Source organism: Chiloscyllium punctatum, chromosome 15 (assembly GCF_047496795.1).
Source record: "Chiloscyllium punctatum isolate Juve2018m chromosome 15, sChiPun1.3, whole genome shotgun sequence".
NCBI lineage: Eukaryota > Metazoa > Chordata > Chondrichthyes > Orectolobiformes > Hemiscylliidae > Chiloscyllium > Chiloscyllium punctatum.
In genome coordinates this window covers 61,683,779-61,710,581 of record NC_092753.1, presented here as the reverse complement: position 1 = coordinate 61,710,581, position 26,803 = coordinate 61,683,779, and the positions used below count along the sequence as shown (strand labels likewise).

Here is a 26,803-nt window from a genome sequence, read left to right as displayed (position 1 = left end):
AGGATTCCACGAGTCTGACTACATCAGGCTGTTGCTTGACTAGTCTGAGAGATACTCTCCCAACTTTGGCACTGCCCCTCAGATGTTAGTGAGGAGGATTTTGCAGGGTTAACAAGGCTGTTTCTGTCAGTTTTTTCTGGTGCAGAGGTCAACGCCAGGTGATCCGACCAGTTTCGTTTCTTTGAGACTTTGTAGTGGTTGGTGCAACTGAGAGGGCAACCACATTGCTATGGGTCTGGAGTCACGTGTAGGGCAGACAAGGTGAGGCTGGCAGATTTCCTTCCCTGAAGGACATTAATAAATCAGATGGGCTTTTCCAATGATCAACAAATGATTTCATGGTGCTCCGTAGATTCTTAATTCCATATAAAGTCCAATACTTACTTTTATTTGTCAAGGCATTGAATAAAAGAGCAAGGAGGTTAAAACGGAGTTGTACATAAATGTTAATTAGGCCTCAATTACAGTATCGGACTGGCCGCCACAATATTAGAAAGATGTAATCGCTGTAGAGAACTTGCAAAGAGATTCGCCAGTATATTGCTTGGGATGTAGCAACTCACCTGTGAGGAGATTAGGTAGCTTGAGGCTTTGTTTTAAAAAATAATTTATTATTAACAGTTGCTATAGTAGAACAAAAAGGTAATCTAATTAATGTCTTTGATTTATACCAAGTTTCTTTGTATGAGTGGAGGTGAGAATCAAAGATAGACAGTCAATAGATAAGTCAAAAGAAGAATAATAGAGTTAGTAATCAGCTAGTTCAGTAAGCAGTCTTCAAGATCTGGGATATCAGAGACACATGGGATTGTATCTTGGTTTCTGAAAACACCAGTCAGTGCAAATAGCTTCCAATAGGATCTGAGGAATATTTACTTGATATTCACAACATATTCTATACTCTTAACTTGCAATGAATTAATGGCGGGATTTGTAACTAGGGAGCAATCAAATTTCCTTCCTGTAGCTTTGACAGCCAAAATCCATCTGGGGAAAAAAAAAATATAGTTCAATCTTTGGTTTCTCTTTGTTTATTTCTCAGCATTTTAGTTAGTTTAGGCTAGAATTGTTTAGTTAGAGCAGAGAAGGCAGAGGGGGAAATCCAACTGAACCATACAAAATTATGGAGGATCATAAACCGGATGAACATTTCTCCTTAATTGAGTGGTCAAAAATCAGGAACATAGATTGAAGATAAGGGGCAGGAGGTTGAAGGGGGATTTAAAGAAGTTTTGTTTTGACCCAGAAGGTGACCCTACAGGCCAAATGCTGGAAAAGAGAAAAAAGCAAGCATGCTGGTCAGAAAGTCCTCTTTTCGTGCTGTAACTCTTGTTTCCTCAGTCTTAAAATTATGGAGTATTTTTGCTGAAATAGTCAACAGTAATGGCAAAGTGAATGAAGACAAACCATAAGACAACAATCTAGTCACCAAACTGAACCAAAACACAAGTACTGTTGAACAACAAGTTGATCATGTCGTCAAAGATTTTCATATTGCATCCATAAGGCCAAAAAGAATGCCACATTTCAAAAGTGAGAAATAATTTATACTGCATGAGAAAAAAGGTGCCAATTATCGGCCAGTCGATTGATTGGTTGCGACATTATCATGGAGAATGCTCCAGGGAACAGGATTCCTCATATTTGTTTATTTCATAAAAATGCACCATGTTGTGATATCTTTCTTTGCTGCAGGAAACATTGAGCCTATGACAGAGTATTCATTGCAGTTTAGGATAATGGAAGATAATTTTGAGAGCTTGACAGAGAAGTGAATTCAAGAAAACGTTTTCCCTTGTGGAGGAATCTAGAAACTAGTGGATACAGTTTCAGAATAAAGGGGTTGCCCATATAAGATGGTGTTTAGGAGTACTTCTCAGAGGATTTGAAACATTTGGATTTTATTTTCCTCCAGAAAGCCATCACGGAGTATGTTTAAAGGTTGAAAGGAGACAGATGATTTTTGATCAACAAGGCAGTCAAGAGTTACGTAATGGCAAGCACGATATTGGAGAGTCAAGGACACAGATCAAAACAGCCATTACTTCACAGAACGAGAAAGTGGGCTCATGGGAACATGTGGCACTCCTGGTCCTTTTTTTAAAAAAACGAATGTTCTTGTGCATCTCTTCCTCTCAAAACATTTCAGTATTGCAAACAGGACTATTCCTTTACTGATTCACTAGTCTGTTCAGACACCTGAAAACATCCCAATCCCATTGCCACACAAATAGGGAGGAGGTGGTGTAATAATAATGAAGCTGGACTATATCCAGAAGGTCAGGCCAAACATTTCGTGACAGGAATTCAAATAGCAGATAAAATTTGAACAGAAGGCAAATATTGCGGATGTTGGAAATCTGAAACAAACACAGAATATTGGAAAAACTGACAGAAATAGAGTTAGCGTTTTGAATCCCATTCAAAATTTTGAGATTTTGAAGTCAATTTATAAAACTGGAATTAAATGAGAATCTAATATTGACCACAAAACAATGGATGATTGTTGTTAAACAAATCAAGCTCACTGATGTCCTTTTAGGGAAGTAAATCTCAAGTCTGGCCAATAAGATTCCAGACTTGCATATTTCTTATTCTACCATTACCTTCAAGCCTGGGATCAACCTTGGTTCCAAAAAAAAAATGGAGAGTAGGAGCAGAACCTGGCATACATAAAAATTAAGGGTCAACTTGGTGAAGCTCCAAATGCAGGACTACTTATGTCAAACACCACAGCAGCATGAGAGACAGGTCCAAGTAATCCCACACAATCAACAGATCAGGTCCAAGCTCTGCAGTTGTACCACATGCAGCCATAACTGGAAACTGGAAATAATTAAATATTCAACTGGAAAAGGATAGTCATAAATACCCCACACTCTCAACTATGTGGATACCCAGGACATCAGTGCAAAAAGACACAGAAAATAATTGCAAAAGCATTAACTGTCAGAGTTGCCAAGTGAAAGATCCATTGTGACCTCTTCATGTGGACCCCAGAGTTGCCAATCTTCATCCAATTTGATTCACTCCTTGGGATATTAAGAAATGGCTGAATGCTGTGTTCTGTAAAAGCTATAGGCCCCTGCCAACATTCTGACATTAGCATTTAAGACTTGTTCTCCAAAATTAGCTGCAACCCTAATCAAGCTGTTCCAGCGTAATTGCAACTCTGCATCCGAGGAGCAGGAGAATCGACATTCGGGCATAAGCCCAAAGTATGTTTCTCTAGCTCCCCAGATGCTGCCTGACCTGCTGTGCTTTTCCAGCACTGCACTCGCGACTCTGATCTCCAGCATCTGCAGCCCTCACTTTCTCCTAGCTGCAACTCTAGCATCTACAAAGCAATGTGGAAAATTGCCCAAGAATGTGCTGGACACAGGACTATTACATCCCTTAATCAATCTACTCACAAATCAGCAAAGTGGTAGATTGAGTTGTCAACAGTGCTGTCGAGAAACACTGGCTCATTACACCCTTAATTCAAACACAGGCTCTGCGTTTTTGCCTGAGGCCCGGTGAAAGTTAGGGCCTTTGACATCAAGGCTACACTTGGCTGAATACAGCAGCAAGGATCCCTTGCAATACTGGAATCAGTGAGAAGTAGGGAAATGCTCTGTTGGTTAGAGTCATACCTGGTACAAATGGAGATGGAAAGGTTGTTGGAGGTCAGTTATCTCAGCTCCATGACATCTCTGCAGGACTTGCTCAAAGTAATTTCCTATGCCCAACTACTTTCAGGTGCAATGATCTTCACTATCATAAAAAAAGGTAGAAGTGGCAATGTTCACTGATAATTGAACATGTTCAGTTCCATCTGAGACTCCTCAGATACTGGAAGTAGTCTATGAACACATGCTCATCAACAAGACATGGATAATATCCATGTTTTGGCTAAGTAACAATCACATCACAAATGCGCAGTGACCATCTGATAAGTCAGGCTCCAACTACTGCCCCTTGAAATCCAACAGCAATATCATCATCACTAAACCACTCACTACCAACATCTTATGCAGTTGTCACTGACCAGAAACAGAACTGGACCAGTCATAAAATACTGTAGCTAGCTACAAAAAGCAGATTGGTTGCTGCAGAATTCCTAGCCTCTTACTCACTTCCTAAACTAATTTAATCTCTCCCACCTTCTATCCTATGAGACACTGGTGTTGGGTTTTATCCTGCCCTCCCAACTTCCCTTAACATTTTTAACCATGTACAAAAGTGTGAGTAGGGCTTTGGGACATCCATGTCAGCAATTAATTGGAGGCCCCCCAAACCCACACTTCATGTGAGATTTCAATGGCAGGCAGTGAGGAGAGATTTCAAGATCGGGTGCCAGAGCATGTTTTAACCAATCAGCAATTTCCATTTATTTTTGCCATTACTCATTCTTTTTGTTCATTCATCTTTCTAGCACAGTTTAATATTATGAAGTCCAGCATACAATTGTCATGTTAAGATTAAAAGATAACATTAACTAAATAAAAAATGATCTTCAGTATCATAAAAAAGGTAGAAGTGGCAATGTTCACTGATAATTGCACATGTTCAGTTCCATCTGTGACTCCTCAGATGCTGAAGTATCTGAGGAGAAAACTCAAAACAAGAACAGTTGTCAGCTTGGAATTACTCAGAATCATATCGTACAGAAGAGGCCCTTCTGCACATTGACCTCTACCTCCAAATACCTACCACTAGTCCCACTTTCCTTCACTAGGTCCAGTCTTGAATATTAATAACATTAAAAAGTACTTGGATAAGTAATATAAAAAGGTTGATGTTTCTCACCTCCACTACCCTCCCAGGCAGTGCATTCCAGATTTCCATCACCTTCTGCGTAAAACAAATCCTCTTCAAATCCCCTCTAAACCTTCTGCCCTTTGCCTGCAAATTAATCTCCCTTATTATTGACCCCTCAAATAACAGCTGCTTTCTATCCAACCCCCTCATGTCCCTCAAGATCTTATATAGCTCAATCAGGTCCACTCCTCAGCCTTCTCTTCTCCAAAGAAAACAACCAGAGCTTATCCAACCTCTTGAGCTGAAATGCCCCATCCCAGGTAACGTCCTGGTGAACCCCCTTTGCAGCCATTCCAGGGCAATCACTGCGTTTTTAAAGCACAGCATCCACAACTGAACACCATATTCCAGTTATGGCATAACCAAGGTCCCGTACAGCTCCAACATAAATATTCTCAGATGTCATTAGCCATAGTTTATCTTCCAGATTTGACGTTCATTTCAGAAGCATGGAGAACAAAAATATGTTGAAACCTGCTGTTGATAATTTCGGATTTTGTTTCAAAAAAAAAGTTCTGGCTCATTTCTTGTTATACAAAGCAAAGTATTGCAGCTAATCGACAACAGACAATAGGTGCAGGAGTAGGCCATTTAGCCCTTCGAGCCTACACCACCATTCAATATGATCATGGCTGATCATCCTTAAATCAGTATCCTGTTCCTGCCTTATCTCCATAACCCTTGATTCCACTATCCTTGCGAGCTGTATCCAACTCTTTCTTAAAATGAATCCAGAGACTGGGCCTCCACTGCCCTCTGGGGCAGAGCATTCCACACAGGCACCACTCTCTAGGTGAAGTCGTTTCTTCTCATCTGTCCTAAATGGTCTACCCCGTATTTTTTAAGCTGTGTCCTCTGGGTCAGCACTCACCCATCAGCGGAAACATGTTTCCTGCTGCCAGAGTGTCCAATCCTTTAATAATCTTGTATGTCTCAATCAGATCCCCTCTCAGTCTTCTAAACGCAAGGGTATACAAACCCAGTCGCTTCAGTCTTTCAGTGTAAGGTAATCCCGCCATTCCAGGAATTGACCTCGTGAACATACGCTGCACTCCCTCAATAGCCAGAATGTCTTTCCTCAAATTTGGAGACCAGAACTGCACACAGTACTCCAGGTGTGGTCTCACTAGGGTCCTGCACAGCTACAGAATAACCTTTTTGCTTCTATACTCAATCCTTCTTATTATGAAGGCCAGCATGCTATTAGCCTTCTTCACTACCTGCTGTATCTGCATGATTACCTTCATTGACTGGTGTCCAAGAACTGAAAATGTGTTGCTGGAAAAGCGCAGCAGATCAGGCAGCATCCAAGGAGCAAGAGAATCGATGTTTCAGGCATGAGCCCTTTGTCAGGAAATAGGAGTGGTATACAAGAACAGATCTCTTTGTACTGCCCCTTTATCTAAATTGATTCCACTTAGGTAGTAATCTGCCTTCCTGTTCTGCCACCAAAGTGCAACCCCAAGCACGATATAGTGCATTAGATTGAGGGGACAGTTCTTGTTTTATTGCAGTTGACTGACTCAACTTCATAGTTTGCCACTTCACGTGGCTGAATCTAAATTCTGCTCTTTATGAAAGATGACTTAAAAGTACATACTTCCACTCCTATTTCTTTTGGTTTTAAGACCATTCAGCCCATCAAGTCCACTCCACCATCCAATCATGGCTGATGGGCATTTCAATGTACTTACCCGCACTCTCCCTGTATGCCTTAATTCCTTGATAAATTCTTAATCTTGCAATCTTTGCCTTGAAGACATTTAATGTCCCAGCCTCCAATGCACTCTGTGGCAGTGAATTCCACAGGCCCACCACTCTCTGGCTGAAGAAATGTCTCCTAATTTTCATTTTAAAGTGACCCCCTCTAATTCTAAGGCTGTGCCCACGAGTCCTAGTATCCCATCTCATGGAAACAACTTCCCAGCATCCACCCTTTCTAAGCCATGAATTATCTTGTAAGTTTCTATTAGATCTCCCCTCAACCTTCTGAACTCTAACAAATACAATCCCAGGATCCTCAGTTGTTCATCATATGTTAGGCCTACCATTCCAGGGATCATCCTTGTGAATCTCCACTGGACACCCTCCAGTGCCAGTATGCTCTTCCTGAGGGGAGGGGCCCAAAACTGGACACAGTATTCTAAATGGGGCCTAACCAGAGCTTTATAAAGTCTCAGTAGCACATCATTGCTTATATATTTAGAATACTAAACTGGGCCAAGGCCAATTATATTAAAATTAGGCAGGAGCTCGGAAATTGGATTGGACACAACTATTTGAAGGAAGTCCACATTTGATACGTGGGAGGCTTTCAAAGATAGGTTAAAGATAGTGCAGGATAGGCATGTCCCGAAGGCAAAGGATAGGAAGGGCAAGATTCGTGAACCATGGATGACAGGAAAACTTGTACAACTAGCCAAGAGGAAAAGGGAAGCGTACACAAGGTCTAGGCAGCTAAAAACAGAACAGGCCCTGGAGGAATATCGGAAGAGTAGGACAAGTCTTAAACAAGGAATCAAGTGGGCTAAAAAGGGGTCATGAAATAGCTTTAGCAAGCAGAATCCCAAAGCATTTTATTCTTATAGAAGCAAGCGGATAACTAGAGATAGGATTGGTCCATCAAAGGATAATGAAGGAAGGCAGTGTGTTGAACCTGAGAGAATGGGTGAGATTCTGAATGATTACTTTGCATCAGTGTTCACTGTGGAGAGAAACATGAAGAATCTTGGAGATTAGAGATAGAAGTCTGATTAGTCTGAATCACATTGGCATAAGTAGGGAGGATGTGTTGGGTAGGCTAGAGGTTATTAAGGTGGACAAATCCTCAGGACCTGATGGGATCTATCCCAGGTTGCTGAGGGAGGTGAGAGGGGAAAATAGCTGGGGCCCTGACAGATATCTTTGTGGCATTGTTAAGTACAGGGGAGGTGCCAGAGGATTAGAAGGTTGCTCATGTTGTTCCCCTGTACAAGGAGGGTAATCGGGATATTCCGGGTAACTTCAGACCAGGGAGCCTGACGTCAGTGGTGGGAAAATTGCTGGAGAGGGTACCGGGGATAGGATCTATTTATATTTAGAAAAGAATGGGCTTATCAGTGATAGGCAACATGGTTTAGTGTGGGGGAGATCATGCCATACCAACTTAATAGAGTTCTTCGAGGAAGTGACCAAGTTGATAGTTGAAGAAAGAGCTGTTGATGTCATATACATGGACTTTAGCAAGACATTTGATAAGGTTCCCCATAGTAGACTAGTGGAGAAAGTGATGCCACATGGTGCACAGGGTGTTCTAGCTAGATGGATAAAGAACTGGTTGAACAACAGGAGACAGAGAGTAGTAGTTGAAGGGAGTTTCTCAAAATGGAGACCAGTGGTGTTCCACAGGGATCAGTGTTGGGGCCACTGTTGTTTGTGATATACAAATGATCTGGAAGAGGGCACTGTTGGTATAATCAGCAAGTTTGCAGATGACACAAAGATTGGTGGAGTAGCAGAAAGCATAAGGGACCGTCAAAGAATATAGGAGGATATAGATAGATTGGAAAGTTGGGGGGAAAGTGGCAGATGGAGTTCAATCCAGACAAATATGAAGTAATGCATTTAGGCAAGACTAATTCTAGGGTGAACTATATAATGAATGGAAGAACCTTGGGAAAAGTTGATGGGCAGAGAGATCTGGGAGTGCAGGTCCACTGTACCCTGAAGGTTGCTGCACAGGTGAATAGAGTGGTTAAGAAGGCATATAGTATACTTGCCTTCGTTGGACAGGGTATTGAGTATAAGAGCTTGCAAGTCATGCTAAAATTGTACAGGACGTTGGTTCAGCTGCATTTGGAACACTGTGCAGAGTTCTGGTCGCTACATTACCAAAAGGATGTGGACGCTTTGGAGAGGGTGCAGAGAAGGTTTATGAGGATGTTGCCTGGTATGGAAGAGAGGTTGAGTAGGTTAGGGTTATTTTCATTAGAAAAAAAAAGGAGATTGAGGGGCGACCTGATTGAGGTTTACAAAATCATGAAGGGTATAGACAGGGTGGATAGAGACAAGCTTTTTCCCCCAAGGGTGAAGGATTCCATAACAAGAGGTCATGCTTTCAAATTGAAAGTTGGAAAGTTTGAGGGGGATACACGCAGCAAGTACTTCACACAAAGGGTGGTGGGTGTCTGGAATGAGTTGTCAGCAGAGGTGGTAGAGGCAGGCATGGTAGATTCATTTAAGATGCGTCTGGACAGATGCAGGAGTAGGTGGGGAGCAGAGGGATACAGATACTTAGGAATTGACCGACAGGTTTAGACAGTTCATTTGGACTGGCTCAGGCTTGGAGGGCGGCCTGTTCCAGGGCTGTAACTTTTATTTGTTATATTCTAACCCTCTTGAAATAAATGACAACATTACATTTGCTTTCTTAACCATGGACTCAACCTGCAAGTTAATCTTTAGAGAATCCCGTACTAGCGCTCCCAGATCCCTTTGTAATTTGGCTTTATGAATTTTCTCACCGTTTATAAATTGTCCATGCCTGTGTTCTTTTTTCCAAAGTACAAGATCTTGCATTTGCCCACATTGAATTTCATCAGCCATTTCTTGGACCATTCCCATAAATTGTCTAAATCTTTCTGTAGCCTCCCCATCTCCTCAGAACTACCACCTGTCTGTCCACCTAACTTTCTATCATCAGTGAACTTTGCCAGAATGCGCCCAGTATCTTCATTCAGATCATTTATATATAAAGTGAACAGCTGCGGCCCCAAAACCGAACCTGGTGGGACACCACTTGTCGCTGGCTGTCATTCCGAAAAATAACTTTTTATCGCAACCCTCTGCCTTCTGTCAGACAGCCAATCCTCGATCCATGCCAGCTGCTCACCTCAAACACCATGGGCCCTCACCTTACTCAACAGCCTCCCGTGAGGCACCTGATCAAAGGCAAGGCCTTTTGGAAGTCCAGGTAGATAACTTCCACTGAGTTTCCCTGATCCAACCTACTTGTTACCTCTTCAAAAGAATTAACTGATTAAGATTAGATGACAACTTACAGTGTGGAAACAGGCCCTATCGCCCAACAAGTCCATACCGGCCCTCCGAAGAGCAACCCACCTAGACCCATTCCCCTGCACATTTATCCCTTCACCTAACACTATGGGCAATTTAGCATGACCAATTCACCTAACCTGCACATTTTTGGACTGTGGAAGGAAACTGGAGCACCCGGAGGAAACCCACGCAGACAGTTGCCGGAGGTGGGAATTGAACCCTGGTCTCTGGCGCTGTGAGGCAGCAGTGCTAACCACTGTGCCATCATGCCATCCTAAAGTCTGTTGTATAAGCTATTACTGATTCACACAAGGAAGAAATAAATAGGTGTTACTGCAAAAAATCATGGGTGACTTAAATTTGCATGCAGGCTGGGAGAATCAGATTGATAATTGCAATCTGGAAAATTAGTTAATAGGGTGAATGGGACAATTTCTTAGAGAAATTAATTTTACAGCTAATCATGGAGCAAGGTATTCCAAACCTAGTAATGAAAGATACAGAATTAAATCCAGAGGTTAAAAAGTAACTTCAATAAATTAGAACAGGATTGAATTTCACATTCAGTTTGGGATAGAAGCCATGCATTCGTGTTTTAAATCTAAAAAATAAAAGTTAATATCAATTGTAATAGAGAAGGCAAATGGAATGTCAGCCTCTATTTCAAATAGTGGAATATAAAAGAAGGGAGGTTTTGCTCAAACCATGCAAAAAACTAGTCAGTCCACAGCTGCAGTATTATGAATAGCTCTGGGCCCACTATCTAGGGAAAGATCTTGTGGCACTGGAACCAGTCCAGAGGAGGTTCACTGAACTGATCCCACATGGAGGGACTTTCTTCGTAGGGGAGGTCGAATAGATTGGGTCTGTATTCATTGGAATTTAGAAGAATGAGAGGCAGCTTATTGAAACATACACGATGTTTAGATTATTTGGCAGGGCAGAGGCATAAAAAAAAAGGTGCTTTCCCTTCTGGGACAGTCTTGGACTAATAGGGAATAATCTCGGAATAAGGGGCTGGACATTGAAGACAGGAGGAATTTTTAAACTCCCCCCATTCCACCCCCCAAAAGAAAAAAAGGCTGATCCAATGATCAGCTGCAAATCCAGTGACTCTCTATGAGGAGTGTACATTGCAGCAGACAGGATCTGGTTCCAACATAATATCACAAAGGGCAGCCCTACTTAATGGACAGTCACATAAATAGGCATGTAGAAGCAAGAAAATAAAAAAAATGTATTTTTTTTAGAAAAGGTGAATACTTTTTGGAATGTTCATTTAAGTTTTAATGAAAATCAGTCATGGAATGATAAAAGAGATAACTTGGCCCATCTTAGTTTATTCACCATTCTATATCCAATTTCTATTTTCAAGTCATTGCCAGGTTCTTGCCTTCGCTGCTTTCTCCACGATTCAATTTTGAGATTAAAAGTTTCCACGTGCAGAACATTCTAATAAAAGATTACTTGTTTTTCATTAGTTTGAAGCCATTAAAGTGACCAAGTCCTATGCTTTCACTTTTATTTGAAATAGTATTCTTGATTTACTTTCTCACTGTCTTCCTCATATCTTAAAACTGGATACATCATTCAAAAATATAATCTGATCAAAATTCAAGTTTTACTCCCTTTGACTAGTCTTGTTTTTGCAGAATAAACAAAAAAAAAATCACAACTTCAGGAGTGCATGACTAAAAATGCCACAAATCCATAATAAAAATGTAACTAAACATTGCTATTATTTTTGTACACCAGTTTGCAGGATTCCTTCCCCAAGAACTGAAGTTGTTTGTAGTTTTATACAAACCAGTTAGAAACATCCAGGTGTATCAAGGGACAATTTTACAGAAATAAGAGAATATTACGATTTTAAAAATACAACAGCATCAATTTTAGAATGCAAAGAGTTACAGCCATCAAGTTTATACTGTGACATTAGATACCTGTTCCTCATTCCAGTCCCATTCCCACAGGTCCCACCTACAATCGTCTGCAGAGAAGGTAATGCTGAACGGCTCAGCTGCTGCCGACTCGGACCCCGCCGTCCACCAGGCATGGCATGGGCCAACGGTTTCAAGCACTGGTGCAGTCTGCCCCAAGCTGATACTTTGTGCTCTGCAACAAAACAAGTAACACAGTCAGTAGATAGCAAATTCCCCCACCCACTTTGGAGAAATCCAACAACAACTAGTTGTAGACAGTGAGGAAGGATATGGCAGGTTACAGCGAGATATAGAGAAGCTGCAGAGCTGGGCAGAAAGGTGGCAAATGGAGTTCAATGTAGCTAAGTGTGAAGTGATTCACTTTGGTAAGAGTAATAAAAAGATGGATTACTGGGCTAATGGTAGACTACTTGGTAGTGTGGAAGAGCAGAGGGATCTTGGTGTCCATGTACACAGATCTCTGAAAGTTGCCACCCAGGTAAATAGTGCAGTGAAGAAGGCATATGGCGTACTGGCTTTTATTGGTAGAGGAATTGAGTTCCGGAGTCCTGAGGTTATGCTGCAGTTGTAGAAGACTCTGGTGCGGCCGCATTTGGAATATTGTGTGCAGTTTTGGTCGCCATACTATAGGAAGGATGTGGAGGCACTGGAACGGGTGCAGAGGAAGTTTACCAGGATGTTGCCTGGTATGGTAGGAAAATCCTATGAGGAAAGGCTGAGGCACTTGGGGTTGTTTTCATTGGAGAAAAGAAGGTTGAGGGGTGATTTGATAGAGGTGTACAAGATGATTAGGGGGTTAGATCGGGTTGACAGTGAGAACCTTTTTCCACGTATGGAGTCAGCTATTACAAGGGGGCATAGCTTTAAATTAAGGGGGGGTAGATATAGGACTGATGTTAGGGGTAGGTTCTTCACTCAGCGAGTCGTAAGTTCATGGAATGCCCTGCCAGTAGCAGTAGTGGACTCTCCCTCTTTATGGGTATTTAAGCGGGCATTGGATAGGTATATGGAGGATAGTGGGTTAGTGTAGGTTAGGTGGGCTTTGATCGGCGCAACATCGAGGGCTGAAGGGCCTGTACTGCGCTGTATTCTTCTATGTTCTATGTTCTAAAACATAAAATAATGAAAATCTGTTCAAATGTCGTTGTCCATATTTCTGCAGGAGTTGCACAAGTTAGTAATGAAAGCTCCAGTATATTTAGAAAAGACCTCTACTTAGTCAAGTATTTTGAATTAGAAAAACAAAACTGAACCATACTTCAGCAGAGAGAGAACATATTGATAATGCTCAGATCAAGCAGTATCACTTCTGATAAATAACATCAATAGCCTCAATAAATATTTTGGTGGTCACATATAGTTTGACCAACATTAGAGATTTAAATTTCACATTTCCAAAGCTTGCACCACGTACGTTTTACACTCACTTTCTACCTTTCACTCCAACATTGTTTTGCATATATGGAGAATCAGAAAGTTAGCGATTTTTGAGAAGATTTGTAGCTCAGGTTGATGTTAGTACACTGAGCTGGAAGGTTTGTTTTCAGATGTTTCGTCACCATACTAGATAACATCAGCAAGAGTCTCCAGTGAAGCATTAGTGGTATGTCCCGCCTCGCTATTTATAGGTCTTGGTTTATTAATGTGGGCGATGTCATTTCAGATTCTTTTTTCCAAGGGAAGGTAGATAGGATCTAAATCAATGTCTTTGTTGGAGTGATGATGTTAACCTAGTATGGTGACAAAACGTCCAAAAACAAACCTTCTAGCTCAGCAAGCTAACTTACATACTGAACAGAATGCGTTCAACATATTGTTACAATCATGGACCAGACTGTTGATGTGTTGTGTTATGATCTAGATCCAGCAAACTTAGAAAATTCAAATTTTGAACCAACAACAATAGACTTTATTACAAATCACTAGATGAGTAAATACTCTGCAATACAATGTATAGTTTACATTAGATTTAACGCAATATAAATATGGGTAATAGACTGAACAAACATCCCACAGAATACTATCAAACAGCAAATGCAATCAAGGTGGATTCCTTAGTAATTTCCCTCTTAACATTAATGACATGATAGGGCAAAATCTCATTAAATTGCACAAGAGATTACAAATTTTTTTCACTTCTACCAATGTGACTTTGGAAATACCCTCTAAGAGTTACTCCATCTCAGACTGCACCAATGACTGCTCCAGTTCTGATCGATCACCTTCCTTTCCATGTTACACATGTGAATGCTGTTTGGAAACTACACTCCAAAACTCATTCGTGGGCATAAGTCTTAGATGACAACTAATGACACTGAGCCAGTCCTTCCTCTGGGTTCTCTACGCACTACTGCCACTCCCTCCAAATGTTAACTGCATCAAGTAAATACTGTGTGGGGGCTTTTCAATCACCATCTGCACTGTGCTGAACCACTGATAGTCACAGACTTCCTTCAATGGATCCTAGGATATTTCCAGAGGCTGGATGCCACCACTTAGCTGCTTCATTCCTAGAGTTCTTCCTGAGTTCTAACACCATAGGCCTATTCAATTGCCTGTCTGTTGCCTTCACCAACTGACCTCAGAACTGCTCTCCTGTGGCCCCTGAATTGCCTTAAACTACTCAAAACTTTGCAATTCCCACCCCTATTTCTAGGCAGAATTGAAAATGACAAATACCTCAGAAAAAAATGTAGCAATCTCTAAAACTCGGTTCCTTAAATGTTACGATTTTCAGAATGTGCTGGCCTTGCAGCATTAATTGCATTAAAAATCACAATACTTACACATGCATTAAAAACGTGATGCAAAAAGAGAAGAAAATCTAATATAAAATAAGAATTTTATTTAAATAACAATACACAGTTTTCAACACCAATCAAAACAAGATGCCTCTTTTAAACCATTTACTTTGACTACATGGCTTCACAAAACATTTTTGAATGGATAGCAGGCTTTGCTTGGGTTTTGAAATTCCAACAAACAATCCCACATTAAATTTGAACAGAATCTGCTAAATACATCACTGTTACTAATGCATTTCAACATAAAAAGTAGAAACACTGGAAAGTATTAATTCAAGATATTTACTTATAAATGCAACAAATACGAAGGAGAAATCTCTTTAAATCAGTGTGGCACAGAGTACCAAAGGAAGCAGTTGTGAAAAAAAAATTCAAATGCTTCCAAAAAGAAAAGTAAATAACTAAATGATATAAAGTCATGCTGAAAAGCCGACAGAGTCACAGAGGTCTAAAACACAGGAAGAGGCCCTTCATTCCATTGATCCTGTGCCTGTCAAAAACAACTTATTCTTATATTTAAAAAAAATACAAAATTGCAAATGCTGGATACCTGAATCAAAAACAACAAATTTCTGGAGAAATTTCTTCAGGTCTTCCCAGTTCTGACTGGACTTGAAACATTAACTTAGTTTTCTGTTCACAGATACTGCCAGGCCTGTTAAATTTGTCCAGCAGTTTGTGTTTACCTAAATATGTTAACTTAATTGGCTTCGCAAGTGCACATTTAAATATTTCTGAAATGCTATGAGGTTTCTACCCCTGAAACCTTTACAGGCAGTGAGTTCTCCATATTTCCACAACCTGGAGGGATTTTTTCCTCCCTCATATTCCCCCTAAATAGCCTATCCCTTGCCTTAAAATCTATGCCCTGGTCACTTATCCCACTAACAAGGGAAACACTTCCTTCCTGTCAATGCCATTTATGTCCTTCAATTTTATAGATCAAATATATCCACTTTCAGTTTCCTTTGCTCCAAAAGGACACAATCCCAGACTATCTGATCACTCCAACGTAGGCAACATCCTAGTACATTCCGTCTGCACTGGAGGGTGCCATCACATCCCTCCTATAATATGGATTCCAGAACTGCACACAGTACCCGGTGGCCCAACTAAAAGTTTTAAACAATTTCAGCAAACCTCACTTCTCTTAAATTCTATGTCTTAGCTAATAAAAGGCAAATATTTCATATGCCTTCTTAAACATTTTATAAATCTGTCCCTCAACCTCAAGGTACCAGCAGACGTACACACCAAGTTCCCTTTGATCCTTGATGCTTCCCAGTGTCCTACTGTTCATCATATATTCCCTTGCCTTGTTTGTCCTGCTCAATTGACTGACCTCACACTTAACTGGACTGAATTCCTTTTGCCACAGGTCAGCCTGACTAGCCTATCCAACCCTCTTCTAATTGAAGGCGGTCTTCCTCACTATTTACCACTTCTCCAACTTCTGTTGGATCTGCAAACAGACTGATCAACCCTCCCACATTCAAATCTAAACTGTCCATGTTTACAGCACAAACTGCTCAGGCCCCAATAATGACCCCCACATACTTCCAGTCACAAGAACACCCCTTAACCATCACTCCACCAGTCAATTCTGGATCTAAATTAACCAATTTCCTTGCATCCCATGGGCTCTTGGCTTCATTAGTACTCTCCCATGTGGGATCTTATCAACAGCCTTGCTGAATTTCAAGTAGACCACATCAACTGCATTGTCCTCATCAGCATACCTGGTCACCTCTGCGGAAAAACTCAATCAAGTTGGTGTGTGGTAGTTGAAATAAGAGGCGGCTTGCATGGAATGCAATACACCAGATTTGTTGGACCAAATGGCTTATTTCTGTAGCTACGCAATGTTGAACAATCATGGAACCAGGCTGTCTTACATTTACAAAACCTCCATCATGATTATTTCCATAAATAGCATCATACCAAAGCACCCACTATAACATTTAGAATGCTGCGGAAGGAGATATTTATAGTTGACAGATTATTTGTAAACTTAATCCTATAAATAATGGATCACACATCTATTGAGCTACTCGGAGTCAAAGTCAGAGTTATACAGCATAGAAACAGACCTTTTGATCCAACTCATCCATGCTGACCAAGTTTCCCAAAGTAAAATAGTTCCATATGTCTACATCTGGCCCAAATCCACTAAAACCATTCCAAATCAACATTAACCAGGCCAAGGAAACACTAACTACACTATTAGAAGACCTAAAGACACATACACCAAACACCACTAACTTCATCAACAAGGAGACTATCAAGCTAGTGGACCTATGCCTTACCACCCACTTCACCTTCAACAACAAAACCTACACACAAACCAATGGAACACCCATGGCATTTCCGATATCAGGATTCTTAGCAGAGGCAGGAATGCAGACACTTGAGCAAACAGCTCTGCCAACCATCCAACCCAAACTCTGGGTCCGTTACGTGGATGACACCTTTGTCATCACTAAACGAAACAAGTTAGAGGTAACCTTCAAGGCCATCAATAATACCCTTACTGGCATAAAATTCACTAAAGGAGGACAAAAACACAAACTGCCAATCTTAGATGTCACAGTAGAGTGAACAGCCAATGGGGAACTTCAAACCAGCAACTACAGAAAAACCAACACATACAGACCAAATACTGAACTACAGAAGCAATCATCCCAACATCCACAAACGAAGCTGCATCAGGACGTTATTTCAATGAGCCAACACACACTGCAGCACAGAGGAACTACGCAGAGCAGAGGAAAATCACCTATCCCGTGTATTCAAAAAAGAATGGGTACCCAATGTACACACTTCACCAATTTCTCAGCAACAAACCCAAACAAGCAGACAAAACGTGTCCAGAAACCCTAGCCACTTTCCCCTACATCAAAGACATCTTGGAAATGACTGCCAAACTACTCAGACCCCTTGGCATCATGGTAGCCCACAAACCCACCAATACACTAAAACATCAGCTAATGAACTTGAAAGACTATACAGAAAAGGAGGAAAACTAACGTCATTTACAAAATAACACGCAAGGACTGTAACAAACGCTATGTTGGACAAACAGGTAGAAAACTAGCCATCAGGATACATGAACACCAACTGGCCACAAAAAGACATGACCCCCTCTCACTAGTATCCTCACATTTGGATGAGGAAGGACACCACACCTATCCTAGGACAAGCCAAACAAAGAGATGCACGAGAATTCCTAGAACATGGCATCCCAACCGGAATGCTAAACAACAAACAGAGTTAGACCCCATCTATCATCCCCTGAGAAAAGGAACAGGAAATAACTTCACCACAAGAAATTACATGACCAACCCAAGGAAACCCAAGCATATAAATAGAAAGCAGGAATTTTCAGCATTGCTTCACCTGAGGCCCACTGAAGATGCTACCTAGTAGAGTAATGAAACGTTTGGAAATGAACCTTCCAGCTCAGCAAGCAAACCTACATCCAAAACCTCAACCTGAGCTACAAATTTTCTCAAAACTCGCTAATTCCTATTCATGTACCTTCCCAAATGGCTTTTAAAACGTTTTAACTGTACCTGCACCTACTAATTTCTTCAACAGCTTATTCTACATATGAAAGTTGCCCCTTAGGTCCCTTTTAAATCTTTACCCTCTCACTTTAAAATTATGTCCTCCAGTTTTGAACCCCCAACCCCAGGAAAAAATCTTTGCTGTTCACTTTATCGATGCCCCTCATGATTTTATAAGCCTTTACAAAAAGTCACCTCTCCAACTCCTATGTTCCAGTGGAAAAGTCCCAGCCTATCCACCATCTCCTCATAATTCAAACCCTCCATTCCAACTAACATTCTTGTAAATCTTTTCTCCACCCTCTCCAAATTAATAATATCCTTCCTACAGCAGGGCGAAAAGAACTATACACTGTACTCCAAATGTGGCCTCATCAACATCCTGCACAACTGCAATTGACATCCCAAGTCCTATACTACACCTTCTTTCCCTCTCTGCCTACCAGTGACAACCTTCAATGAATCACTAGAGGTCTCTGTTCTATAAAACACTCTCCAGTGCCCTATTCTTTCATCTTTTGGCTTTCTGGCAATGCAATGTAATCTAATAATTGAAATTAAAATTCCTGAAATATGGTCAAAACGTGAGCAATGATCGACAGAATGGTGAATTTTAAGACATACTTCACTACAGCATTCCTAGGACGAACCTTGATATTTCCAGTTTGCACCACAGATGTAAAGTCAATGTGAAAATTGTGGATATGATCAGGCAATCAAAGTATCATTAACCGTGCAAGCCCTGCCCTTATTAGTTTTACCACAATGCAACACCTCGCTTTTAGCTAAGTTAAACTCTATCTGCCACTCCTCAGCTTATTGGCCCAATTAACCAAGACCCCTCTAATCTTAGATAAGCTGCCTCACTGTCTATAATACCACCAACTTTAGTATCACTTGCAAACTTATTAACCATACTTAAAATTCCCATCCAAATCATTTATATAAAATGACAAACAATACCGGATCTAGCACTAAAGACTGCAGCACACTATTGGTTACCATTTCTCTATCAAGCCAATTTTTCTCCACTTGGCAAGCTCCCCCTGAAGCCTACGTGATCTGACTTTACAAACTAGCCTCGCATCCACAGTTCTTTGTTTTATTTTAATGAAAAGTCTTGTGGTAGCTATTTTCTGCAGAAAGAGATACAGTTATCAGCAGTAGCTGTATAGCATGTAGCTCTAGCAGAGAAGACAAACTGGGAAACTAAAGTTTTAAGTCTTAAGGAGGCAACGGAGTATGTTTGCGAATTAAGTTATTTAATTTAAACATATTGCAGAATAGGAGTCAAGAGACAAATTTTAAGCAATGAGGACAAGACCCTAGAAGGCTAAAATCCATGGGGAAGACAGATCAGCATACGTTGACCTTGTATATTGTGTTATTAATGTAAAATATTAATCTTTGTTTTCTAATAAATCTTGCCAGTTATTTTCCTTCTAAATAAGAAGGAACTGTCTTTTTTTGCCACTATGGCGATTGCCCAACAAGTAGTTTTCTTATGCCGGGATTTAGGAATAAAGTCCAAATCTCAACATACAGAATCAATTTAAAACAGCTACCTTTAAATGACTGCTCGATCATATCTCTAATTTTCACATTCCAGTTAGCGTCACAGGTCTATAAAAGGCAAAGATCAAGGGACATTCTAGGAATACTGTAGTAAAGTATGTCTCAATTAATTAATGTTGTCAAATCATTGCTCACATTTTGACCATTTTTCAGGAATTTTAAATTAAATCGTTAGATTACATTGCATTTCCAGAAAGCCAAAAAGATGGCAATTCTGTACTTAATTGCTACCAACTTAAGCACTTTAATACCCACTTAAACACATTCACACAGTGTTATGACCAGGTTGGGACAAGTGAATCGACTCCTCTTTTCAATTATTCTGGTTGAGCAAAGATCTCAGTTCTTGACAGCACATGCTCTCTCCAATTAAAATGGAGTTAACTGATTTTTTACAGTTGCAGGAAGAAGCCAACCATAAAATTTTGATTTAAAAAAAACAAAATTAGATTAGATTAGATTAGATTAGATTACTTACAGTGTGGAAACAGGCCCTTCGGCCCAACAAGTCCACACCGCCCCGCCGAAGCGTAACCCACCCATACCCCTCCATCTACATTTACCCCTTACCTAACACTATGGGCAATTTAGCATGGCCAATTCACCTGGCCTGCACATCTTTGGACTGTGGGAGGAAACCGGAGCACCCGGAGGAAACCCACGCAGACACGGGGAGAACGTGCAAACTCCACACAGTCAGTCGCCTGAGGCGGGAATTGAACCGGGGTCTCAGGCGCTGTGAGGCAGCAGTGCTAACCACTGTGCCACCGTGCCGCCCACCAAATTCACCTTCACCTGCTAATCCTGAGCAAAATAATAGATACCACCACCTTGAGCACAAAGCCATTGGGCAATATTACAGACACAAGAGTTACAAACAAGTGGACAGTGTCCAGTAGAGAAAGGAAGATAACAGAATAGATAGTTTGAGTCTTTCACATGTCCTTGAGGCATCAAGTTTTTGACCTGAAAGAACAATGTGTGACCCGCTGTGATCTCCATCATTTGTTGTTTTCAGCATGGTTATTTAGACGGTGTCTTGGATCATCAGCAGTAGCAAATATTGCAGTCACCCTAACTTCAGAGTATTTCGATTTTCAATCAGCATCTTCATCAGGCCCTTGTTTTTCCTGAGAGACAGAGTGCTTTTTCCAGCTGGCTCAGTTCTGCAGTCAAATATCTTATACTTCTGCCACAAACAACTACTTGAAACTCAAGCTTCTTTATGTATTTGTGTTTGAATTCATTGTCATCAAGCTTGATAATTACAGATGAAATTCTTAAAAAGGTGTTAATAAAGAGATGTGAGATTCTCACACCTCCATCAGTTGAAAACAGGGTTGTCTTATTGGATGACTTCACTGCCTTTGGTTAATCTCAGGACAGCTGCAACCTATCTAATCCAGGTTAGAAGAATTTTGGTTATTTATGGTGAGGAGATGTCGGTGGTCATCCCAGCGCTTTTATTTCTTTTTAAAAGCAAAGTCATTTCAGTCCATGGAAATCTCACATATTAAAATGGACAAGAGAATTCAAAAAGAAAAATCAGTAGTTTATATTTTAAATCATGACAAATAGAAAGTACACTCCCATCTCTTGCTTTTCCTTCATTCCAATGAACCAATTCATGCTCAAGTATAAATAATTCAAACTGCCATTCTTTGAACAGGAGCTAAAAATCAGAAAAATTTAATCTTTTCTAAAGGTGGGACATTGCTGTCTGAAACAAATCTCAATAATACATAGGCAATATTTAGAAGTAACTATGGACAACACATACAAGAGGATATCATAATTTTTGTATTATCCAGCCAGGGCCACCAATACCAATTTTACTACCCAACTAAGGTTAGCTAACTGACCACACATTATAACTAACAGGGTACTAAAGTTATCAAAGAGCTTATTACTTCTGATGCAACAACTACTGATGGAACACAAATACATTTTTTGAATGCTGACATTTTAAAAACAAAATACCCAACTACTGAAATATTCAGAGCTATGTTTTTAAGTTAAGTTTTCTCCAAGATAAATTAAACTTTATTGTTAGAGCTTCCATTTAACTGACATATTTAACTCTTAAAAACCAAGATTTTTGCTATATTGATCATTTCGATTTTGGGTTTTATCGCAGAGACAGAGTTTGACTAAAACAGGTCTTGACAGTTTAATCACTTTAGTTGTTAGCCTTCTTCCCATTCCCAATTCAAAAACATTAACACCAGATGTAAAGAGATACTGACTTTTTAAAATACATATTATAAAAATCAAAGATGTTTTTAATCCTAAATGAAAATCTTTCCTATACCTGCCTCACATAATCATTATGTTTATGATTGAGAGAAGTATGAATTCCTTTTATACACACAAGCTGTTTAAAATTAACATAACTACAACATCATAGCTACAGTACTTCAGGATTCATAAAACAGGTGTGGAACATAGCACAAATTTGAAGTTAAAACGAATTTAATCATTACAGAGTAACTTACTCGAATACATTTGCCAGTATCAAAATGCTAATTTCTACAGTGGCACTGAACTGTACTCTGCTCCACTGCTATACCTTGCTATAACTCAAACAATTTAGTGTGCCATCTGTAATTTGTAAAAGTCCAATTTCAGGATTTTTAATTGTTGTTTAATCCATTAGATTTGCAAAACTTTCCATTTGGCCCCTTTCAGGAGTCAAAAGAAAAAAAACCAATGAACTGGAACTGTTGGCAGGGCTTGATAGATTGAACTTATTTACACCAGACATTTTTCATTCACATTGAAAGTGAACAGTAACAGTCAATAGTTTGGTTTTCTGAATGCACATCATAACACAAGAATACAAAATAACTGTTGAGTTCTGCTTGCCTCATCACTTTGGTTGCTTCTTTGACTATCATCCATTGATTCAATTTTAAGTTTAAAATTTAATTTTATGTCTATTTAAATCATGGTTTTGGCCAGAGAAAAGTCAAGTTTAAAAATATCAATTTGTTTTTGCTACTTTGTCCATGTTGAAGACAGAGACAGGTTTAGAGGAAAGGTCACCAGACCCAAAACGTTAACTGATTTTTCTTTACGATGCTGCCCGACCTGTTGAGCTTTTCCAACAATCTGTTTTTGTTTTAGAAGAACTGATGTTTTCATGGCAGAAAGAACTGTAATATTTAATTTCTTAACTTGCTTTCCTGTTTTGTACCAAAGATTCTGGGTCTAGGGATATATTTGTACCTAAGATGGCACCGTAAGTGGCAGCTTGTAAACTTTTCACTGTACTCATACAAGTGAATATGTGACAATAAAGCTAATTCAATTCAATAGACAGTTTTGTTTCCAAAAATTGAAAGTCCAACACAGGAAGGTGCATTACAGCATGGAAGAAACTCTGACCTGTAAGGATATGAAGATCAGTAACTAGATGAGGTCTCCAGCATTTGCAGTCCTCACTTTCTCCCAGTAACTAGATGAGTAAATAATCAATAGCAGAGAATTAAACAAACTAAATTTAGTTGAATTTTGGGGAAGGGGCAGAATTTTGTTGCATTTGTTCATAGTTGTGTTGCTTCACAGTTCTACACCTAAATTATAGATGCATTTAGTCTGTTATTAGTCCATTTAAAAAAAAAGTCAGAAGTCACACGACACCGGGTTATAATCCAACAAGTTTATTTCAAATCACAAGCTTCCAGAATGCTGTTCCTTCATCAGGTGACAAAAGCAGCAGCAGCAAAAGCTTGTCATTTCAAATATATCCACTGGACTACAATCTGGTAGCGAGTGATTTCTGATTTTGTTCACCCCAGTCCAACTTTGGCATCTCCACATCAAAAATGTTTTGCCCTCCAGCTCCTGCTCAGCCAATTGATTCATCAGTCTCAGTTCAGCAGACAAAAGCTCTTGAACTGTACATTTCACAAACAATAGAAAAAAAAAAGTTATGGAAAAAGGGTTCACATGAAGCCAAAAATGTTTTTTTAAAATACTACACTCAGTGGTGGCCATTTCATTTACCTGGTTTCAATTAGAAACATCATCTTATTACAATTCAGCCAAAGTACAGGATCTCAAGAATCAAACTGCCCTCACATTTGCACTTTTAACACTGCAGAACAACCCAACACTTTCAAAAATACATTACCACATAAGATGTGAAACTAACGCACTTGAGGTGACAGACAAATTATAAACATGATTTTCATGTTAATTGGATTATGGTGAGGGAAGCTGCACACAGTCAGACAGACTCTCTAGTTCTAACCTACCTAGCAGCGATGGCAAGGGACATCTCAACTGTTATAAAATAGATCTAGATGCAATGGGGATCCTAGGTTTGTGTTCCTCAAGTTCTATGCATTTCACAACATGGTGCTGACACATTTGCAACACAGTTAGTTATATTTTAACAATGGCGTCAGTCGCCCAGTCTGCCAGAATCCTTTTTCACTTAGCAGGGTAGACAAATCCCAATTTGTTGATGGTAGGAAATGCAGCAACCAACCTTACCTGTTTTGACCTGCTCAAAGTGGTTTACCAGGGTGTGGCCACTGTTGGCCACTGTTGCATCACAGAAGTTACTTGGAGTCACCAGTGAGAGCTGGGTGAAGGTTAGGACCCATACAAGGTGAGCCACTCCAAAAAGTATGCCATGTCCTTGCTTGGAGAGATACTGCTCCTCTCTTGAACCAAAGAAATATTCAGGCAGTGAGAGGTTAGGCTTGGAAAGAATTAGAAAAAGGACTAAAAGGAATAAATTTAAGAGTTTAGGGCAATGACAGTTTAGGTATGGCCATAAATGGTGGAATGATTAAAATGCCACAATTGAGAAGCAGATATATCTCAGAGGGCTTCAAGGAGACTGCAGAGATATGATGAGGAGCAAGTTGTGGCTCAGTTAGTAGCATTCACCTCCATTACAAAAAAAAAGGAGTTTCAGATTCATGTCCCACTTCAGAGTTTGAATGCATAAGTCAAGGCAGACACTTCAGTTGAGTACTGAAACAGCACTACACTCTGTCAAAAGGTGTTGCCTTTCAGATGAGACATTAAACCAAATCACCACCAGCCTTCAAGCGTGTATGTAAAAAAAAATCCCATGGCACTTTTCAAAGAACATAGTAATTATTTCACGACCCTAGTTAATATTAACCTCTCAAATCAACATCACAAAAACAAATCATCTCATTTGCAGTAAACTAGATTCATCTAGGATGCCAACATCAGTGAAACAAAAGGACAAGGCCATGGACAGATATGAAAGCAAGATCTTAAAAGGTAGAGGTCAAAGGTAGATCAGTAAAGCATGGATGTTGGATGAATTTAATTTGGTGCAAGTTAGGACACAGGGAGCAGATGTGCTTAAAAAGCGTAGATTGAGACAGGCCAGATAGCAATGCTTTGGAAGAAATCAAGTCTAGAGCCAACAAATACCTGGATAAGGGTTTCAGCAGATGAATCACCCAGACCGGATGGATTGTTCCATCATTTCAGCAGAGATAAATCAGGAGTAAAAGATTTTAAACAGGGGGTGGGGTGTTGGGGGAAGGCATACTTTGCAAAAGTGAGAAGCGATTTGGCAGAGGTGGATTGGACAGAACTGCAAACAAAAGTATAAATCAAAATGGTAAACCAGTCGAAGGCACTAAAGAAAAAAGATGATCCTTGGGGCTCACAATGCAGACATGTCTCCTCCCAAAAGAATGGCACTGCCAAATCTCAATCCTCAAGGTTATCTAGAAAAATATAGGGGAAGGTTAAACAGAAAAAGAAAGCTTATAATAGGAGCAAGTTGATCTCTGACCTATAAAAGGAAAGAAAATCAAAGACAGAGCATGAGAAAACATTTGCTAACAAGATAAATGAAAATACCAAAAATATTTTGGCTGTATATAAAAGAGCAAAATGTTTGATAAAGAAAAAAAGTGGGACCTATCAGTGAAGGGAACATGCGTGAAGAAGCAGAGGTTTTAGAAGATTTCTCAATTTGTTTTGTCCTTTTATTCACAAAGGAAAAAGATGAGATGATGTGGACAGTCATCCAAGGGAAGTAGTGCAAAATATTGGATAAAATAATCATAATAAGAGAAAGTGATAAGAGTTGGACTTTTTTGAAAGTGAATAAATCAACAGGTCCAGACGGATTGTTCCCTGGGATTTTGAAGGTGGTCAGACTGAAAATAGCAGACACTCGGTGGATTATTTTCCAATATTCATTAAACACAGATGAGGTGCCAGAGGACTGAAGAATGCAAATGGTGGTTCCAATTGTTTAGAAAAGCATACAAAAGAAAATGCCAAATAATTAAAAGGCAGTTAGTCTTACTTCAGTGGTGGGAAAATTGTAGGTTTATCCAAAGATGTGGACTAGTCAGGGATAGTCAGCATAGCTTTAAGTGAAGCATCTTATGAATTTGATTGAAATTTGTTGAGGAAGTAACAAGGAGGATCCGTAAGTGTAGTGCAATGGATATGTCTCCATGGAACAAGTGTAATTATGTAGCAATTACATAGCAAGAGTTTTGACAGAGAACAGTATGTTAGATTAGAAATAGTAGACAGCCAAAACCCAATCTTTGGAAGGCATTTCTGGAAGTTATGGTGTATGAACAAGAGAAGCAATTAAAAGATGATTCTCTGGGGTGATAATTAATTATGAAGCTAGATGAATACAGTCCTCCTTCAGCTGGATATTAGCTTAATATCAACATTAGACAGGATGGCACAGTCTACTTTCAAAAGCTGTGCAACTGTGCAAGTTGTAATCTTACTTGTGAATTTTGAACATAGCTGTTTCAGTACTGTGGCAAGTATGGAATCTCAGTTGAAGAAATTCAAGCCATGGAAATTGGAGAAAGATGGACAGGAGTTTGGACTGTGTCTGTATGCTGAAAAAAAATCTGAGGGGAAAGAGATTTCAGATGTATGCTTAGACAATGCTCAAACAATATCCAAAAAGTGTCACTATATTTTAATGCTATCTGACCTTAATATTAATTACATTCTCAAAATAGCCTGCATGGAAGCCTTCCCTATTGGTTTTCCACTTTTCCTCTTCAATGCAGCAACACATCCAGAGACATTT

General features: G+C 39.8%; 1 protein-coding gene across 4 annotated transcripts in view; it reads right to left on the bottom strand.

The window, feature by feature from the left end:
• tmem39a (transmembrane protein 39A) overlaps positions 1-26,803 on the bottom strand; it is a 70,721-nt gene that overhangs the window by 25,946 nt on the left and 17,972 nt on the right. For all 4 annotated transcript variants that reach the window (XM_072585274.1, XM_072585273.1, XM_072585275.1 and 1 more), the window contains one exon: positions 11,784-11,955. In XM_072585274.1, coding sequence (XP_072441375.1) covers positions 11,784-11,896 — 113 coding nt within the window. In that variant the 5' untranslated portion in view covers positions 11,897-11,955. The remainder of the gene's footprint in view (positions 1-11,783; positions 11,956-26,803) is intronic.